This window comes from Colobus angolensis, unplaced genomic scaffold (assembly GCF_000951035.1).
Source record: "Colobus angolensis palliatus isolate OR3802 unplaced genomic scaffold, Cang.pa_1.0 Scaffold315, whole genome shotgun sequence".
NCBI lineage: Eukaryota > Metazoa > Chordata > Mammalia > Primates > Cercopithecidae > Colobus > Colobus angolensis.
In genome coordinates, this window is record NW_012116433.1 from 1067323 (window position 1) to 1086526 (window position 19204).

The 19204-nt window shown below is 48.9% G+C and overlaps 1 protein-coding gene across 2 annotated transcripts in view; it reads left to right on the plus strand.

Moving 5' to 3' along the window:
• The first annotated feature begins 6 nt into the window (after window positions 1-6).
• The window catches only part of QSOX1 (quiescin Q6 sulfhydryl oxidase 1), a 43446-nt gene continuing 24248 nt past the window's right edge, over window positions 7-19204 (plus strand). For both annotated transcript variants that reach the window (XM_011951139.1, XM_011951140.1), the window contains exons 1-2: window positions 7-366; window positions 10984-11084. In XM_011951139.1, the coding sequence (XP_011806529.1) occupies window positions 102-366; window positions 10984-11084 (366 nt within the window). In that variant the 5' untranslated portion in view covers window positions 7-101. The remainder of the gene's footprint in view (window positions 367-10983; window positions 11085-19204) is intronic.

Below are 19204 nucleotides of genomic sequence, written 5' to 3' on the forward strand. Positions count from 1 at the left end.
GGGCCACGTGGCTCCTCCTTGCGGGCGGAGGCAGGCGGTGCCGCGGCGCCGGGACCCGACTCATCCGGTACTTGCGTGTGGTGGTGAGCGCAGCGCAGAGGATGGGGAGGTGCGGTCGCGGCTCCGAGCCGCTGCCGTCCCTGCTGCTGCTGCTACTGTTGCTGCTCGCGGTTCCTGGCGCTGGCGCAGCCCCGCGCTCGGCGCTCTACTCGCCTTCCGACCCGCTGACGCTGCTGCAGGCGGACACGGTGCGCGGCGCGGTGCTGGGCTCTCGCGGCGCTTGGGCCGTGGAGTTCTTCGCCTCCTGGTGCGGCCACTGCATCGCCTTCGCCCCGACGTGGAAGGCGCTGGCCGAAGACGTCAAAGGTGAGAAGCGGCGGCGGCCCGCTCCCCCGTGCCCCGCCGCCCCGACCCCTCCACCTGCCCTGCGGGCAGCCCCTTACTCCAGGACCACGTCCCTCTTCCAGTCACCTCCGCCCACCTCTTCCTCTCCGCGCATCCCGCGACCCCCACCTTCATGTTTCTCATCTCCATTTTTGGCTCCCGCTCCCTTGCCTTTTCCTCTTGGCCCTCATCCCGAGCTTCTCTCCCGTCTCCGCGGCCTGGTCCCCCAGACCTGCCCTGCTTGCCCGGTTCGTCCCCCGCCAGGTTACTGACTCTTCCCCAGAGAAGGGTCTCCTTTGTTCCTTCCTCCGCATGGTCCGCTGACACCTTACGGCTTCCTGGTCCAGCCTTGTAGCAGTCCTCTTCCTCTCGTCCAGGGACCCATGTCGCTTTGCTGCCAGGTTCCTTAGCTGCTGTGGGTCAGTGCTGGGGAGAAAAGGGAACGGGCATTCATTTTGCCTCCCCACCATCTTTCTCCACTCCCTCGACTGGTTGACCCAGGTGGTACATAGACTTCCTTTCTCATTTTTGTCTTTGATGGGGGTATCTCTGTTCTGGGCCTCTCCTGACCTGCCGCCTCCAGTTCCTTAGCTTCCGGGCCACATCCTTCTCTCTCTTCCCCCGCTCCGACGCTAATGTTTTAACCCCATGCACCCAGAGGCCTTTGGTGCATGTTTGGCTCTTGCTCCGTGTTCCCAATCACTGGTTGGGGCATCAAAACTGTATTTCCTGGATTCCAAGACACCAACTGTGAGACACACTGTTCATTTTGTGACAGCCCAAGGGGTAGAAGGATAGGAAAAAACCACATGTATAGAGATTTTAAGGGGAACTCTATTACAGAAATGCTAAAATTTTGAAACACTTAAGACTTAGAGTCGAGGAAATATGGTAATAATAGTAATTAATATTTACGGAGCACCTATCATTTCAGGCACCTTACTAAGTACTGGGCATATATTGTCTCATAGTTTCCTTTCCACAATTTAAAGATTCCTGTGGTGTCACACATCCACCTAACCCAGGTAGTGGGCATTTGGCGGGCAGGAGTGGTGCAGTGATAGTGATTTATTCTTGACTTGCTGCCTCTGAATGGAGCTACTTCCTGATTCTGGTGCTAGGTTGCTAGCATGGGCTCCTGCCCTGAAATGGTCACTGAATGAGAACTGTGGGCATCTTTGGAAATAGGCCTCTTTCTAGAGAAAGCGGAACTGGAACCATTGTTCCCCTTCTCTGCTGTCGGTATTTCTTGATAAACTCAACTCTTTGTGGTAGAATAGTGCCTTTGTAGATGTTAGTTTTCAGACTCACCCTCCTTCTTTCCTGAACAGCTTGCAGATTGGTTTCTGAAGTGGGTAGATGGAACCATGCGTACATCTTTTAGCCATATGGTCCTGAAAAATTATTTTTAAATGAAACTTATAAGCTGTTTTGACCTCCAGTTTACACTTGCCCACATACCTCACTGGTCCCATTAGCTGAACCAGCCTTTCTGAGCAGTGCTTCACACCATTTCAACACATTTGGTCAGGGGAGGAGTGGTGTCAACACATGTGGTCAGGGGAGGAGGAAGAAAGAACACGAATCATGGAACTGGGACACCTAAGAGAAGGTAAATCTCAGGGGACATTGTGGGCATGAACATCATAAAAATTCCCTGATCACTTTCCACTTTGAGGCTACAAGAGGTGTTCAGTGGCTGCAGATGGACTTAGTCTTACATGTCTTCCTTCTTGAGAGTGCTGGGGGGAAAGATTAGCTTCCAGCTGACTCACACGTTTAGCCCCTTGCAATGCAGAGTTTTAGTTTTCCTATGAGTTGCATATCTAGATACTGACCCAGTCTGCTCCTGGATGAGGGTTAACACTTCCAAACGGTGTTCCCCAGTGCATGGAGCCTTTCTTTAAAATAAGAAAGCGAAATCAGAATTTAACCTCTGAAAAGGAAATGGAAGGGTCAAAGTCTGTGGGGCTGATCCAGGGTAAATGGGAGGTGGGAGATTTCAGTGGAAGCTGGAGGTCTCCTGTGAGCCATTGGTGTGTCAGCCCTTCAGCCAGATGGTGTTGGGAGGGCACTGGCAGAATCTGCTGTCAGCCTGCAATGAAGAATATCCTCCACTCTAACCCAAAGGGGTATTCCCTGGTGAGGCCCTGCTGAGAAGCTGGGATTGGTCTCTCTTCATCTCTGTCCTGAGGTTTCTTGAGAAAGATTGGTTGTGGGCCCGCAGAGGGCTGCTCTCATCCCACCCTGGGCTGTGTGAATATGGCCCATGCTCTCTGCTGAGGACACCTGTATCTTGAGGCAGGAACAGAGACAGAGTGAAGGTCACAGGGAGAGAGAAGAATTTTGCAGCAATACTTGGCTGGCTTCAGGCATTTAATCTGACTGAATAGGGTTCATTTCTTCAGTGACTAGGGCAGTAGATTCTCTAGGGCAGCTGCTGCCCTGGGGCAGAGCATGTGTTTCTGAGAACCTAGTTCACCCCCTTTCTATTACAGAGCAGCTCCCACTATATGTTTGGGAAATTGGTAGTATCCAATTTAGGCCTTCATTGCTGTTCACTGGCTAATCAATCAGCAAATATTTGTTGAGTGATAAGCATTGTTTGCATTGCAGTTGGGGAAATGAACTACTCACAGAAGGAAAATTGGCAATTGTTACAAAGCTGTGTTTGAAAAAGGTCAAAGGAGTGGTTCAGCCATTTCTTGTAGGAACCCAGGGGAGGAAAGTCACAGAGGGCTAATCTAATCACCAACGGCCTTCATGCCAGTAGTTATTTATTACACGCTTGCCTTATGCCAGCAGTTTGCTAAGGGCCTTCACAGGCCATTATTATGACAATCCTTACCCCGGAAAATATCTGAGCTATGGATATTGTCTTCCTCTTTTTTTTTAAACAGATAAGTAACTTGCCAGGTTTACACAGATGCTGGAGGAGGCCGTTGACTCCAGCTCTTTTTGGCTCTCTGGAGCCTGGGCAGGTAGAGAGGTGGGTGGAGAAGGAAGGATACTCCAGGTGGAAAAACGGTGTGTGCCGAGCTATGAAGGTGAGGTTCATAAGGCGTGTGTTTGAGTGACAGTGAGCAGTGTTGGTTTTGCCCCCCTTCTCTTCCAGGGCACAGGCCACATCTGCTATGTGTACCTGTGATTCCCAGCACCAGAGCCTGGTACAGAGTAGGAGCCCACTGCACATTCATGGTGGCCAGTGGCCTGAGCCTCACAGGATTCCAAATGTCAGTGTGAGTGTAGAACCTTCTGCTGGTGCCGTGGATCATCTTGACTCAGACTGGGGGTGTCAGCCAGGTGTGAGGGGTAGGGAAGGCATTTTGTCCATCCAGTGATGTCACTGCCCAGAAACTGTCAGCAAGGAGGAAGGAAGGCATGAGTTGGTGACCGCATAGTACTGACTAGCTGGACAGGGCATAAACCAACTCTGTGTCAGGAGAACTCCTGAAGACTTCGGTGTAGAGTCCAGAGCTGAGGGTTGGTAGCTTCTGGTCACTAGACCACCAGGTCTCGCTGGCTCTTTGTGGTTTGGATACATCTGTGCCTCTGCCTTCATGGAAGCCCAGACCCACTTAACACTCGGAGACTGCATGTTTCTTGTTAAGAGTTGTTTGCCATCCAGCACCTGAACGGTTGTCAGAGCTGGAAGGGGCATTAGAGATCATTCATCCTGGCCCTCACTGATCCAGGAGGAAGCAGAGGTCCATGTGGAGCTCACGGTGCTGCAACCAGTTAAACTCCAAGCAAGGTTTCCTGCTCCACCCAGTGCCTTCCCTGAACTTGTGAGTGGGGCAGGGGACGCTGCCCTTGACTCCAGACCAAGCCCCCGGTAGGGGCTCAGCAGAATCCCCACAACACCCTCACCACAGGGCATCCTCCCACCCATCACTCCAAAATTGACAGCTGTCCAGCGTCTCTTGCCTTGCCACCCTTCCCCTTTCCATTAGTCCATTTATTCTGTTGTTGGTACAAAAATTACTCTGTTCAGAGCAATAATTGCACCGAGAAAAGGTTTTCTCCCCACTGGTAGAGCTGAACTGATACTAGTGATCATTTTGGTGTTAGGCATTTAAGTCACCTGACACTTCAGGAAGTCTCTATCACTCAACTCTGCATTGCTTTGACAGTAAAGCTTAAATGCAGCTTTGCTTTAACAATGAAGCACTCAGATAAGGACCTTCTCTATTCCATCTCCTGTTACTTGTCAAAAGACAAAATTACACCACATTCAAAAATCTTAACTGGCTTTTATTGTGATTCTAGAATCAGGCAACAGCACATTCTCTCTTACAAAATGAGTATTCTGATGAGCTGAGCAGAGGAGTTTGGCTTTATAGACAGAAAAAGGCTGAAGAAAGCAGAAACAGATAAAAAATCAGATGGGTTATTTCAGTCCCTTTTAAAGGTTAAAGCAGAGGAGATTTCCTTATGTTGGCTGAAACTGGCTTGTTTGGAGATTTGACTGTTATCTCACTCTCTCCTGATTTCTTGGAAGGTCAGATCAACAGCTTAGTTTTGGCTTGGTGGCGTGGGACTTCAGCTTGAGGGACGCCATCATGGTTTGGTCTCTTGGGCCTTGTGCAGGAGCTCAGTCCCAACCGACGGCCTCCTAGAAATATTTAACAATTCTCCCCTTTTGGGCAGGTTCTCACCTAGGTGATAGTGTTACTAAAACAGGGCATCAGCACTACTCTCAGTAATCATCATTTTGGGTTTTCAGTCTTAACACATCATTTATAGGTTAAGATATCCTCATTATCACATGTTACTTGGAGTTTTGATCATTCACACTGGAGAGAGACCATTTAGCATTCAGCAGATGGCTGCATAAAGACGGTTAAGACTTTTTGAGAGGATACAGTGTAACAGGGAAACTATAATGACTCTCCCCAGGATAATACTGAGAGTTTACAAGATGCTGCTTAGCCATGGACCCATGAACCAAACCAGCTAAAATCGAAGAGATGAAAGAGTGAGCCAGATGAGGAATTTACCCTTTTTAACCAAGTACTATTTGTTAATTTTTTGCGACTGAGTCTCAATACCCTATGTATCTATCCATGTGCAACAAAAAGTGTCAGCAATTGCACCGATTCCCTGTTCAGCTGGTAGGTAGCATTTCTGTTATCTAGCATCCCATGACTGGGTTAAATTAAAGCAGGGAGTAAGAACACATGGGTCTAAAAGTCTGACTCTATAAAAGGGACCACTAGTACAGTTTGAACAATAGTTGTGTTAGGGATGTTGCGGAAGTTACCCCCTGGGTGGACTAAAGGATCCCTTTGGTCATGTAAAGATCTGGGTTGAGCGTGACAAATCCAATATTTCATGAAGTTACCCCCAGAAGCCACTGACTGTGAAATTCTGACTACAGCATTATCCTGCCAGACGAAAAAAGGTAGACATAATCAAGGATAAAGTGGAAGACTTATTCCAGTGAATCTCTTGTTCAGATGTTTTGGGAAAGCATGAAATTGTCAACTTCTTGTCCTGGTTTGCAGTTTGATTGTCTCTGGTTATGGCATTGGGCATTTTGGTGAACTCTTTGTGTGGCTTACATATCAGGCATGAGACTTGTCCCTTGAAGTTGTTCAGCTTCTGCTTATAGGGCTTTAGGCACAGTACAGTTCTTGTTCTTAGTTGGAGAATTGTAGCTAGTTATTGGAAGAAACTGAAAGAATTCAGGATCCAATCCATCTTATAGGTAGATGGTAAAAACTTGAAAATGATCAACAAGGCTACAATCTAATAACAGGTGTACTATAGTTTTTCTTCAGGAACATATTTTTTCTCTCTGTAGTCACCCCCATTTCTACCAAAGATAATCAGGGTAAACGAGGGGCAGAGGTCACAGTGAGCCGAGATCGCGCCACTGCACTCCAGCCTGGGTGACAGAGCAAGACTCCATCCAAAATAGAATAGAATAGAATAGTCAGGGTAAGACTAATTTGCTCGCAGAATATGTTTAGTCTCATCAAACTTGGCCTGATTATTTACATAAGTGTGGCAAGAATAGTGAATTTTTTTTTTTTTTGAGACGGAGGCTCGCTCTGTGGCCCAGGCTGGAGTGCAGTGGCCAGATCTCAGCTCACTGCAAGCTCCGCCTCCCGGGTTCACACCATTCTCCTGCCTCAGCCTCCCGAGGCTGGAACTACAGGCGCCCGCCACCTCGCCCGGCTAGTTTTTTTGTATTTTTTTTTAGTAGAGACGGGGTTTCACCGTGTTAGCCAGGATGGTCTTGATCTCCTGACCTCGTGATCCGCCCATCTCGGCCTCCCAAAGTGCTAGGATTACAGGCTTGAGCCACCGCGCCCAGCTAAGAATAGTGATTGATCACATAGGCTCTTCTTAAGTTTGCTTTTTCTGGAACTTATCGATAGGAAATCTCAGATTGGACTTTTAACAACCTCTGAAGGCTGGGAAGCCAAACCAAGCCCAACTTTAGATTTCACCTGCAGTACCTGTAGATTCATCGTACGTATATTCTCAAGTATGGCATCACACTCAAAACCTCAGTAACATCACCAGTGTTTTCAATTGTATCCTGTTATAAAGAAAGCAGATGCTTATTGAACTTATGCAAATAACAGTATTGCCATAAAAATAAGAATATTCACAAATAGTTTCTGAATTCCAGAGATGTCTTACAGGGACAAAATGTTTCCATTTTTGTTCACAAGAGTATACTTACCAACTTGCTGAAAACTATAGATAGCTTAAAAGAAAATAAATTTTCTTAAATAAGGACAACAAAACATTAGAAAGAACCAACAACGTTTCAAATTTAAAAACCATAACAACCCATAATTCTTCATTGGTTCATTTAGTCTCATGTAATTAATTCTTGTTCTGCTTGATCTTGGTTATCAGTTTTGCAGACCCATCAGTTTTTTCATTTGAGTTCTGGAAATTCTTTGCCAGTCCAATCATATTATCTCGAAGTTACCAGAAATGGTACTTATCAGAGACTTTTCCGTGGATCTCCTCGAAGATGAAGCACTTTAGGATTATAGTTGCTTAGAAAAAAGCTTTCAGAAAAACAGAATAAAGCAATTAACTGTAGACAATAAGACTTAAAATGTTTGTGGTAAAGATCTGATGAGAGTTCATAATGACACAATTGACAAGAAAATTTGGTTATTGCTGTGCATACAACATTTTAACCTAATAACCGAAATTAAGGCTGATAATACATCATATTTCTAGGAATATCATATAATTTTGGGGATACACATTAGTAACAATTATATATATATACATTAATAAATATAACTCAAAGAAGATTAAACATCATTTCTTGTTTGACAATGCTTCCCATGTAATTAATACATCAAATAAGCCTAACTAGTGTAATATCTCTCCTTTGCAGAATCTTTGAGATGTTCCAGGGCCCTCTGGAGTGTTCCAAAGTTACTTCAAGTTCAGAAAGCCTTAATTTAGAATTTGATTTTGGGAAGTTTGTACAAAATGTCAAAGGTTTAAAATTAAAACACTTAATCAGGCTGGGCATGGTGGCTCATGATGGTAATCCCAACACTTTGGGAGGCCGAGGCAGGAGGATACCTTGAGCCTATGGGTTCGAGACCAGTCTGAGCAAAATAGGGAGACCCCATTTCTATAGAAAATTTTATTAAAATTAGCCAGATGTGGTGGTGTGCACCTGTGGTCCCAGCTGCTTAAGCAGCTGAGATGGAGAATTACTTGAGCCCAGGGGGTGGAGGACAAGTGAGCCACGATCGCACCACTGCACTCCAGCCTGGATGACATAGTGAGACTTTATCTCAAAACAAAAACAAAAAAGCAAAACAAAAAAAATCACTTGATCAAATTGGATCACAGGTCACTGTTAAGTCACAGTCATTCATCTAAACAGAATGATAATTAAAAGACTTCAAAAGGAAGATACAGAATGTTACACTGTTGCAGAAAAAAATCTTAGCTCTTTTATAGAGAGGACTCCATTTTCTTAAGTAATCAAAGACCTAATAAAGACAACATGAAGCACGGGGAATCATCTTGATAAAACAAAGGATCCTTCTTTCTTAGGATAATTACCTACAAGGTACAGAAAAACCTTTCACTATTTCCTTTTAAGAACAGATCACTACTTCAAGAAAACCTTGTTTTAACAGAGAGGACCAAGTTCTGATTTTTCATCAGTGTACTTTTGATATTAAGGCTCATTAAAAAAACACACAAAAACTATAAGTTAGCCCATTTGACCACACTTGAAGTTCTTTTCTCTTCACAACTTCCTTGTATCGGTTAGTTTGTCCTGTACTCTTCCTCTTTCTCATTGTGAAATAACCAGTCACTCTAGAACAAAATGACTCTTTTCCCCTTAATCAAGATACATCCTTATATTTTATGACTTCCTTTGTAAACCATGCCATACTTCCCTTGCATACAGAATTGTGTCTCTTATTATTTCTAGTTTTAGTTGCTTATATTAATTAGTTTTTACTCCTTAGTAATAATCTTAATTTCTAGTGAAAACTAGCAAGCATTGTGAACTGTCTTCCATTAACATTCACCATTTCATAATTTCTAGAAACATGTTTCCTCAGCTTTTCGTGCTTATCACAGACCCAATTGTATTCTCTATGCCATACAAAAACAAGATGCCAAAGCATATATACTTTAAACTTATGTTCAGCAATTAATGTTTCAGTATTTTAATTTACTTGGAAATGTTATTTTATGAATATCTGTGACTTAATTTAATGTAAAATAACTGTAAGAGGAGGCTGGATATGTGGACAGCGGCCAAATGAAGAACCGCCTTCTGGTTGTAGGTTTTCTTCTAAAGTTAGTTAGAGCCCCCAGAGACTGTTGAATAGAGATTGACATACTCAGATCCACAGAAAGAAAAGATCATTTGATGACTAGAGAGGCCAGTGAGGGGTGGAGCACATTAGAACCTCACCAGGAGAGAAATAATGTGTTGATGTTTCTCTAGAGGCCCTGCCATGAGAACCTGTACTAGCTCATGGGACACAGAGGGTAGGTTGGAGGTAAGGTCAGTAAAAAACCAGATCATGGGTTCATGCCAACCTAGGACAGGCATGAGGAGATGGAGGTTTGAGTGGGGGAAGAGATTTCAGAGGGAGAGTGGACAGGATGTGGAGGCAGGTTGGGATCAGCAATCCCATGGTAGGGGCAGAGGGATTGCATCCTGGGCCTGGCATGCAGCAGGCCCTGACCATACCTGCCATATCAGGTAGGGTCAGAGGTCCTGCTAAAACTGTGACCATCAGGAATGTTTTTCAGATATTAGTGTTCTGTACGTAATGGGTGCTAGGTGGGCTGCCTGTGTAAATTCCATTCCCTGCCGCTGGGGCATGAGTTTCAAATGGGAGTTGTGTTTGCCACCAGGCAGGCCTCCTTCTCCTCTCATCTGCCTCAGAGACGCAGGTGGGTCCAGCTGCCATGGAGGTCATCCTGAGCCGCCCAGGCAAACACTCCCAGTCTGGCCCCTTCTTGCTCCCTTCTATTCTGGCTCCCATGCCTCCCAAAAACGCTCCTCTCCAGGCAGCATAGTCTTTGCCCATCCTCTCCTCCTCCACCTTGCTCAGGAAGTTCCCTGCCCACTGGACCGACGGTCTAGGTTCAGCTCTGTTTCCACCTTTCCTGTTGAGCCCATGCCTTGGTCTGCAGGGCCGGCCTCTCCTGGCTGGGTCCAAACTTGAGAGTTCTGTGCTGCATGATTTGGCCCCTGTCACTGCCCTCTCACGGCTTGTATGACTTCCTCTGTGCACACCTTGGCTTCCAGCTGGAGCAGCCTCCATGTGGGTGGAACTTTGGTGGATGCTCACGGGGCATCTGACCTGGAATCTGAGCTCAGGAGAGCTGCCTGGTATATGAGCTTGTTTCTTCTCAGATCCTGGGCTGTGGCCCAGAATGGTGCCATTATTCTCTCTGCCAATGTTTCAGCGGCCAGCAGCCTTGTGACCTGGGGCCTGATGCAGGGGCAAGGTTAATTTGCCAGACTCTGGCCTCAAGACTTCTTTCCCCGCAGTTCCTGGATTCCAGATGCTCTCATTTCTGGCTGGGGACCCAGTTCCTGATACCCTTTACCCCAGTCACTCCAGCTCTGTCCACTACCAGTACCTCTGGCCCCAGGAATCTTCCCCAAGGGTCCCCTGGGGAATTCCAAATCCCCTAAGGCATGTTCTCCACCCTTCTGGAGCTGATCCCATTTAGGGCCCCAGGGACAGAGCAATACCAGGCTTTTCCCAGGGAGTGGGAGCCTGGGTAGGGGGTGGCGAGGAGCAGGACAGACTCCTTCAACATCTCTCATCCCCTATCCCTGGCCTCACATAGTAGTAGTGGGGAAACAGATACCATTGTGAGGCAGTGTTACTTACGCTAATCATCCAAAACACAGGTTCCCTTTTGTGAGATGCTAGTGTAATGCAGACCAGCCGGAATATCTCAGAGGTCCTTTCCCAAGGAAGGTGTGACCTTTGTCATAAGAGCTTTGGGATCAGGTGCTGTGGGGTTGGCAGGGGTGAGGCATTGCACTGGGGGAGATGGGTAGGCAGAGGGGGTGCCAGCCCCTCTTATTTACCCTTGGGTTTTTTGTCTTTTCAGCCTGGAGGCCGGCCCTGAATCTTGCTGCCCTGGACTGTGCTGAGGAGACCAACAGCGCAGTCTGCAGAGACTTCAACATCCCTGGCTTCCCAACTGTGAGGGTGTGTGACTGACAGGAGGGGAAGGCAGGCTGGGCCTGCTTTGTTTCCCTTTATAAGGGAAAGGGGCCATGTGGGATGTGTCTGGATGGGCAGATTTCAGCTTCTCTGATTTGAGCTGGGAGGTGATCATCACTTGGGCTGGTGAGAGCTCCCAGCTCCCAAGGTCCTCTTCGATTGCTCTCCCTCCTGACCGCCAAGCCTTAGAGGTCTGATCTAACTCTGTAAAACCAGGATTCAGGCTCTGACCCATCTGTCGGCAGGGTCAGACTCTAGGAGCCTAGTGGTCCCCCACAAAGGGACCCCAGACACTCTGGCAAGCCTCAGCCTCCTCAGGCAAATGCCTTGAACCACAGGTAGCTGAGAAGGGACCTGTCAGGATAGCTTCACCCCACTGTCAGTATGTCAGTGCCTCAGGCAGCAGGGATGCCCGGCACGGGAATTATCACACCCAAGGCATGAGGGCTCTGTCACCCCAGCTCTGGTGGAAAGTGGCACGAGATCTCTGATGATGCCTTACCTGCCAGCATGCCCACCGCAGGGCATCAACAGCTTAATTAACGTCTGAACAGCTTCCAAGGCTCTCAAATAGGAGGCCTTGGATAGTCCAGGGCAGCAAGGCTGCTGCAATTATGGTGAGGGCCCTCCCCTGGGCTCAGGCCTGGCTCCAATCCAATTAGTTTTCTTCCAGATTAGAGAAGCCAAATTCAAATCTCTGTCTCTGTATCACCAGCTATAAATAATATGTACCCTTCCACCAGAATGGCGTCTAGAAAAGCAGTTTCCTCTGTAGCCATTAAGGATAATTAGGAAATGCCTTTGAAAGCTGAAATGCCAAGCATTGTCCCTGGAACAAGATACCTCTGAGCTGGGGGTGGGGGCGGCCAAGTTTCAGACAGAACTGTGAGCTAGAACACAGCTTAATTACCCCAGCAGCATCCATCCGGGAAGTAAGGCTGTGGTTCCACCAGGAACGTCCAACTCTAACTCCATGTGACCTTTCTGTTCCTCAAGCCCAGTGCAACGCCCCCTGGACTCAGGGTTTCCACACCTAATAGAAGTCCCTTCCTAAACTGTTACCACATAGGGTCAGGGCCCCCCAGGCCCCAGGTTTAGCTGAGACCAGGTTAATCTCCGGACAGTGTGGTGAACCAACAGCTACTGCCACGCCATTGAAAAGTGGCAGCAGAGAGACTGCATGTCAATCATCCCTTTGAAATAAAAGGCCTTCCTGGCAGGGACATGGCGCTATCCTTGGCCCTAAGGTGTGTCATTGAAAATATTCAAACAGGGCACTCTGTTCCTTTGGCTGAACCAGGTGAGCAGCCCTGAGTGGGAAGCTGTGGGCAAATTAGTGTGGCAGCAGGAACCATCATTCACAGGCTGATATTTTTCTCCCAGTGAGCATGGAGCACAGGGGTACAGCCACTGCCCATCCCCCAGGGGAGGGGTTGACACTGGTACAGCAGCCAGGGCAGGATGACCTATTGGAGTTCTGTAGGGCCTGATACCTGGGCTTTCTGACTCTGCCTGGGAGAGGCTGGGCACAGCAGGGATGAAGGAGGTGGCCCAGGCCCAGCAGGTCAGAGGCTCCTCAGCGACACCCCATGTCACGCAGCGCACGCAGCCTGGATGCCTCAGGTGAGAGTCACCATCTCCTGAACTGCCTGGCTGGCTGTGGGAGGGACTCTGGGAGGGCCCTCGCTGGGCTCCTCAGCCCTCCCCTGTCTCCAGACGGGCAGCACCTGGCAGGGCCAGTCTGGTAGTCATCTGTCCACAGACCAACACGGTGGCCTCCCCCGGCACAGCCTTTCCTGCCTCTCCTGAGGAACCTGCAGCTCAGTTTTGGCCGGGGGAGACCCAGTGCCCAGTCCATAGGCCAAGTGGCTTGAGCTGGCAGGTCCCTGCTCTGAGGTCCGGTGCAGCAGCTCTCAAATAGTTTCTTACTGTGACCAGCCGTAAGCAGTACACATTTTTACATTGTGATCCTAAAGTTGGTATGTATCTATTATCACTAAAACACAAGTTTCAGATTAATTCTTACTAAGTGCAGTTAAACTGTGATATTTTCTGTTCTGTTTTTTTTAATACAGCTGTGATTAAATACATTGATTTGACAGCTCATTACAAGGTTGTTTGTAGTGTTTGGAAAACACTACTCAAACAGATTCCAATCTCCAGAGATTTGGGGCCATGAAGAGCCTGGGTGCCCTTGGGCATCGTGGCCAGATCCTTAGGTAGCAGAACTGACCTGGGCACCGCTGGTGGGCAGAGACATAGCCCTGTTGCCCTGCCTGCTGCCCCCTGGGGGCTGGAGCCTGTCCTTGCACTCTGCCCATGAAGAGCTGAAAGGCGAGGGCCTGTGTGAAGCAGGGGGAGGAGAGATTGCTTTTGGTATGATGGGAACAGGCCCACACACACGAGTCTGGCCTCCCACAGTGGCATGTGTGACTGTCCTTCTGCCTCCAGCCCCTTGTCACCATGAGCAAACAGTGAGCTTCTACCAGCTCAGCCTGTTTAGTGAACACCTGGGCCTGAAGGGCAGGCCGGCTGTGTCAGGTCCCCATCAGGCTGGAGCCAGAGTCCAGCTGGAAGGAAACAAAGGTGTGGGAGAGGGAGGGGCTGGTTGGCTGCAGGTTCTGACTGGAGCTTGGTGACCTAGAGGCTGGAACTTCCGGGTCAAGGGGCTTCTCCGTGGGCCTCAGGAGTGCCCTTCAGTGGGAATAAAATGGGACTTCTTATGGCCGAAGGCCTGGCCGGAACAAGGGGTACACAGCACAGCAGCATAGGGGTGGGGAAGGGCGGGTCTTCCCTCTTCAGGGCTCTGAGGAGATCAGTGATGTTTCAAATCCTGGCCTCACTGCTTACTGTATGTGGCTTGGAAAGTCACTTATCAGCGCCCCAGCCGTGGACCCCAGTTTCCTTGTCTGTAAACATGGGATGATAACAGCTACCTAAGAGGACCGTTGCCAAGTGTGAAGTGAGGTCTTCCGTATGAAAGTGCCACCACACCACGCTGGTGTGATTTGGACTTCAGTAAAAGTTAGTTTGCTTCCTTCCTGTTGTCCCGTCTCCCTCCTGGGCCACCCATGGGGCTGCTGGTAGCTGCTGGGTGGCCGCTGCTGGACTGTGTGGCAGTGCATCTGTCTGTCAGCAGCCACTGCGGACATGCTTGCTGGGTGCCCAGCACCACACTCACCACTGCAGGCGAGGCCAGGAGCGTGAGATCCCCAGAGCCCATGGCCAGTGAGGGGCAGCCAGCAACAGGTACCCAGGGAATGCCACAGGAGTTTGCTGGGCTCACGGAGCTCTTTCACTCGTCAGAAAGGAGTTCGTGTAGGAGGGGACTTCAACTTGGTATTGAAGGACAGATGGGGTTTGGCTGGGAGAGAGGAGGAGTGTGGGTGGGCCTCACAGGCAAGAAGGTGAGAGCCAAGGCCCTGTGTGGGCAGGGTGAGGTGGCGTGTTGAGGAGACTTGTCCAGCTGGGCAGAGGCTCATGTTGAGGGATGAGGCAGAGCTGGGGGAGGAGGGAGCCCAGAAATGGCAGGTCCTTGAATGCAGGTTTGGGAGCGGGGACGCCCTGTGAGGGTACAGAATCTGGGCTGTTACCTTTTGTGGCTTTTGCTAGAAGGTGAGATGTCAGGGAGGAAGGCGGGACTCCAGGATGTCTCCTGTCTCTCTCTGGAAAAAGGAGGTGGGCCCCTTTCTCCGCAGTCAGCTGCTGTTTTGGGGTCTTCTCCAAGGATCATCCACAGTGTTGGAAGTGGTTAAGGTGGATCCTCATGGGCTTACCATAAATATCTGGAGGCTAGACCATTTTCCTTAAAACATATTATAAAAGCTGGAATTGAATGCCATCGGTGTCACCCCTGGGAAGTGTGCTTTCTCTTGAGCTCTTTTGACCCCAAGAAAGCAGTCACTCCGTAGTTTCGTGAAGACCAGCCAGGTGTTGCCTGGTTTTCTGCCATTAGGGAGTGGCTGGAGGTCTTCCAGAAGCTCCTGTGTAAAGTGATGAAAGAAAAGGGATGGGTGATGACTGCTGCTGAGAAAAGAAACACACTCCCGAAGTCTTAATTGTCTGCTTCCAGGGAGCCGTGGTGGTTTCCCTTGGGCAGGGCACACACCTCCATGGTTGACTTAATAAGGATACATTTTAATCAGAGGACAAAAATGTGCCCTGACTTGATTTCCACTTGAGCTTCCAGGGTGATCAAAGGGCAGAGATTCTCTGTTCAGCTGAACAGATGTCTGTTGAGAGATGGCAGACACTGTGGAGCTTGCAGAGATAAATAAAATGTCATCCTGCCTCCTGGTCAAAGGTGGGTGCATGGGTGGGGTAGTGGATTCAGGTTGAAGTTCATTGCAGCTGGAGTGGTGGGAATGGAGGGCAGTGTGAGGTTGGTTTGGGTTTGGAGTCTGGACGGCCTTGAATGCAGTGAGTTTGGACATTATTCATTGACAGTGGGGAGTCATGGAAGAGATTTGAGGAGGAGCAAAATGTTCAGACCAGAACTGTGTGTTAGAAAACTAACCTTAGTAGCAGTGAGGAAGATGGCTGGAGAATGAAAAGACTGAGCATACTAAAACTTCTGAGAGCATTAAAGGTGGAGACTGATGTGGTGACCCAAAAGTACATCATCATCTGTCAGGCCTGGTCTAGACAAGGCAGGTGGAGGAGAGGGCTTTTGAAGAGGTAACACGGAGGTCAAATCCACAGAACTTGTCAGCTAACTGGATGACAGGTTTTTGAAGAGGGGGATGGTGTGGGTGGCAGGGAGGAGGACCGGTCGCTGGGTGAGGTAGACACAGGTGGCAAAGCAGGTTGGGAGAGGGGTGACTCAGTCTTGGGGATGGTGGGGAAGGGGATGCATCCTGACACCTGGGTGGAGGCCACCAGGAAGAACCAGGAGTCTAGGACAGGGGAGCACTGAGATGCAGAGGGTTTAGCTGGCAAATCATTTGGACAAACAAAGTCATTGGCTTTGGCAAGGGAGAAATGATAGGTTTGTTCATTGATCCCTTTGTCCACTCATTCATTTAGAAACAAGATTGAGCAACTTCTTTGTGACACTGCTTTCAACAGCTTTTTTTTTTTTTTTTTTTTTTTTGAGACGGAGTCTCGCTCTGTCGCCCAGGCTGGAGTGCAGTGGCCAGATCTCAGCTCACTGCAAGCTCCGCCTCCTGGGTTCACGCCATTCTCCTGCCTCAGCCTCCCGAGTAGCTGGGACTACAGGCGCCCGCCACCTCGCCCGGCTAGTTTTTTGTGTTTTTAGTAGAGACGGGGTTTCACCGTGTTAGCCAGGATGGTCTCGATCTCCTGACCTCGTGATCCGCCCGTCTCGGCCTCCCAAAGTGCTGGGATTACAGGCTTGAGCCACCGCGCCCGGCCTCAACAGCTTTTTAAACAGAAGAGTGTCAGGACCTGACGTGTGGCTGTAGGAGAGCTGGGGTAGGAGATGGGGGTGGGCAGTGGGCACAGGAGAGCACTCGAAAGTGAAGCTAGGACCAGGGCAAGGGTGGCCAAGTAGGGCTGGTCAGTGTCAAGCCAACCAGGGAAGGGTGGCAACATGAAGGCGATGAAGGAGAGCAACCACAAAATGTGGCACGAAAGGTGACTAATGCTCGCCATGGGAGGACAAAGCAGGCAATAGTAACACTGTACCACAGAGAGGCCAGGAGGGCGGGGAGAGATCCCTGCAGTGGCTGAAGAGAAGGTCACCACAGAGCTTCCTTAGAACGGCTTCAGCTGAGGGTCATGGGGATGGCAAGGGAGCAGTCCAAGGAACAAGGGCAGACACTGTTCCCGGAACGTTGGCAGCATGGGGACACGGGAAGGAAATGCGGTTGCTGGAGAAGGAAGGAGGGCCTCTCTTCATCCCCATCCTCCTTCCCTTCCCGTCCTTTCCTTTTTTAAGGTTTACACTAGAAGGATTCAAATCTATTTGTAGGCCTAGGGGAGTCTGTGGTAGAAAAGAGGAATGATGTGAGATGGCTAGGAAGAAGTTCCTGAAGAGTGTGAGGCGTGGGAGCCAGAGCTTGGAGGAGACATTGGCCTGGGAGGTGGGTGCGAAGCTTCCGAGGACAGAGGGAACAGCTGAGGTGCAGCACGGCCTTCCCTTCAGCCTGCATCCTGGGGAGAGGCTCTTGGGGTCCCTGCACCCCCCTGGGCTACTCTGGCTGACCGAGCTTCCTGGTCAGACTCCAAGCTGCATGTGGTTGCTGGGATCTTGAGAGGTTGCCTTTTTAAAATTTTTTTATTTTTTGAGACAGAGTCTCTCTGTGTCACCCAGGCTGGAGTGCAGTGGCGTGATCTCGGCTCACTGTAACCTCCACCTCCCGGGTTCAAGCAATTCTCCTGCCTCAGCCTCCTGAGTAGCTGGGATACAGATGCACGTCACCACATTTGGCTAATTTTTGTATTTTTAGTAGAGACAGAGTTTTATCATGTTGGCCAGGCTGGTCTCAAACTCCTGACCTCGAGTGATCCACCCACCTCAGCCTCCCAAAGTGCTGGGATTACAGGTGTGAGCCCCTACACCCAGCCTGGAGAGGCTGCCTTTTGGTGGAAGTAATGCAAGCCCCTTTTAATGTGGGCACCTGCTCAGATGTGGGTGACCTGATGGTTGATGACAAAAAATGACCGTATTACTTTTCAGAGGTGAAAATAACAGCTATAGCTGTGGGAAAGCCACCCAGTTCAAGGCTTCATGATGTCAGTGTTGTTCTCATGTGTGTAGAAACCAGTCAAAGTGTAACCTGTCTGTAAATAAACAAGAGCACCATCACTATGAATAACTGCAGCACATCTCCCTCGGGTTTCTTTTTTATTTTATTTTATTTATTTTTAATTAATTAATTTATTTTTTTTGAGATGGAGTCTCGCTCTGTCGCCCAGGCTGGAGTGCAGTGGCTGGATCTCAGCTCACTGCAAGCTCCGCCTCCCGGGTTTACGCCATTCTCCTGCCTCAGCCTCCCGAGTAGCTGGGACTACAGGCGCCCGCCACCTCGCCCGGCTAGATTTTTTTTTTTTTTGTATTTTTTAGTAGAGACAGGGTTTCACTGTGTTAGCCAGGATGGTCTTGATCTCCTGACCTCGTGATCCGCCCGTCTCGGCCTCCCAAAGTGCTGGGATTACAGGCTTGGGCCACCGCGCCCGGCTTATTTTTAATTTTTAACTTTTTGTAGAGATGGGGCCTCACTGTGTTGCCTAGGGTGGTCTTGAACTCCAGGGTTCAAGTGATCCTCCCTCCTAGGTCTCCCAGAGTGCTGGGATGACAGGTGTGAGCCACTGCACCTGACCTGGTTTATTATTTGTCGGCAAACCAAACCTCAAATAGATGTATCTTCAATTTTGTTTATGAAAAAGTATCAGTCCATAAATACTGTAACTTACATTATCAATATTGATCTCATAATCAAGGAAAGTTATGATCATTTTCTTAAGGATTAGAATAACAAATTGTATTAGGCAAATAAAATTAAATAACTGTAAAGAACACTATTTAAATATGTGTGGTATGTATAAGTGGATGGTTTTCATCCATGATAAAAGTTTGTATTAATGTTTTGAAAAGAGAGAGCAAAGCAGTGAGCAGGAGTAAGTGCCCAGGGGAGGTCACAGGGAGCAGAAGGTTGCAGATGGGGAGAGACAGGTGGCTTCTCTGCAGCCTTTGTTCCCCATGTGGGAGAGGGTAGCAGGTGGCTTCCAGATTTTCTGCCTACAAATGGCTGTAACAAACAAGTCCTAGCTGATCATGGTTCCTAGTGTTTAAAAGGTATGAAGGAGGGAAGGGGATGCTGGTGGTGGGTGATGATGATGCAGTTAACATTTACCGGTTCCTTGTGGTATGCACCAGGTACTGTGCTAAGCACTTTAGGTGTGTGGTCATGGAATCCTCATGAGTCTTCAAGGTAGATGATGTCATCCTCATTTCAAAGATGAGAACACGAAGGTTCGGAGCAGTTGATGCATTGCCTAAAGTCACACAGCAAGAGCAAAGCAGAACCAGTCCTTGAACCAGGTCTGCCAGAGCCCAGGGCCTGTTCTCAGCCACCAGCTTGGGATAAGGCCAAACAGCTCTATCCCAAGGAGGGAGAAGGAAACCAGTGTTTGGCTGTTGG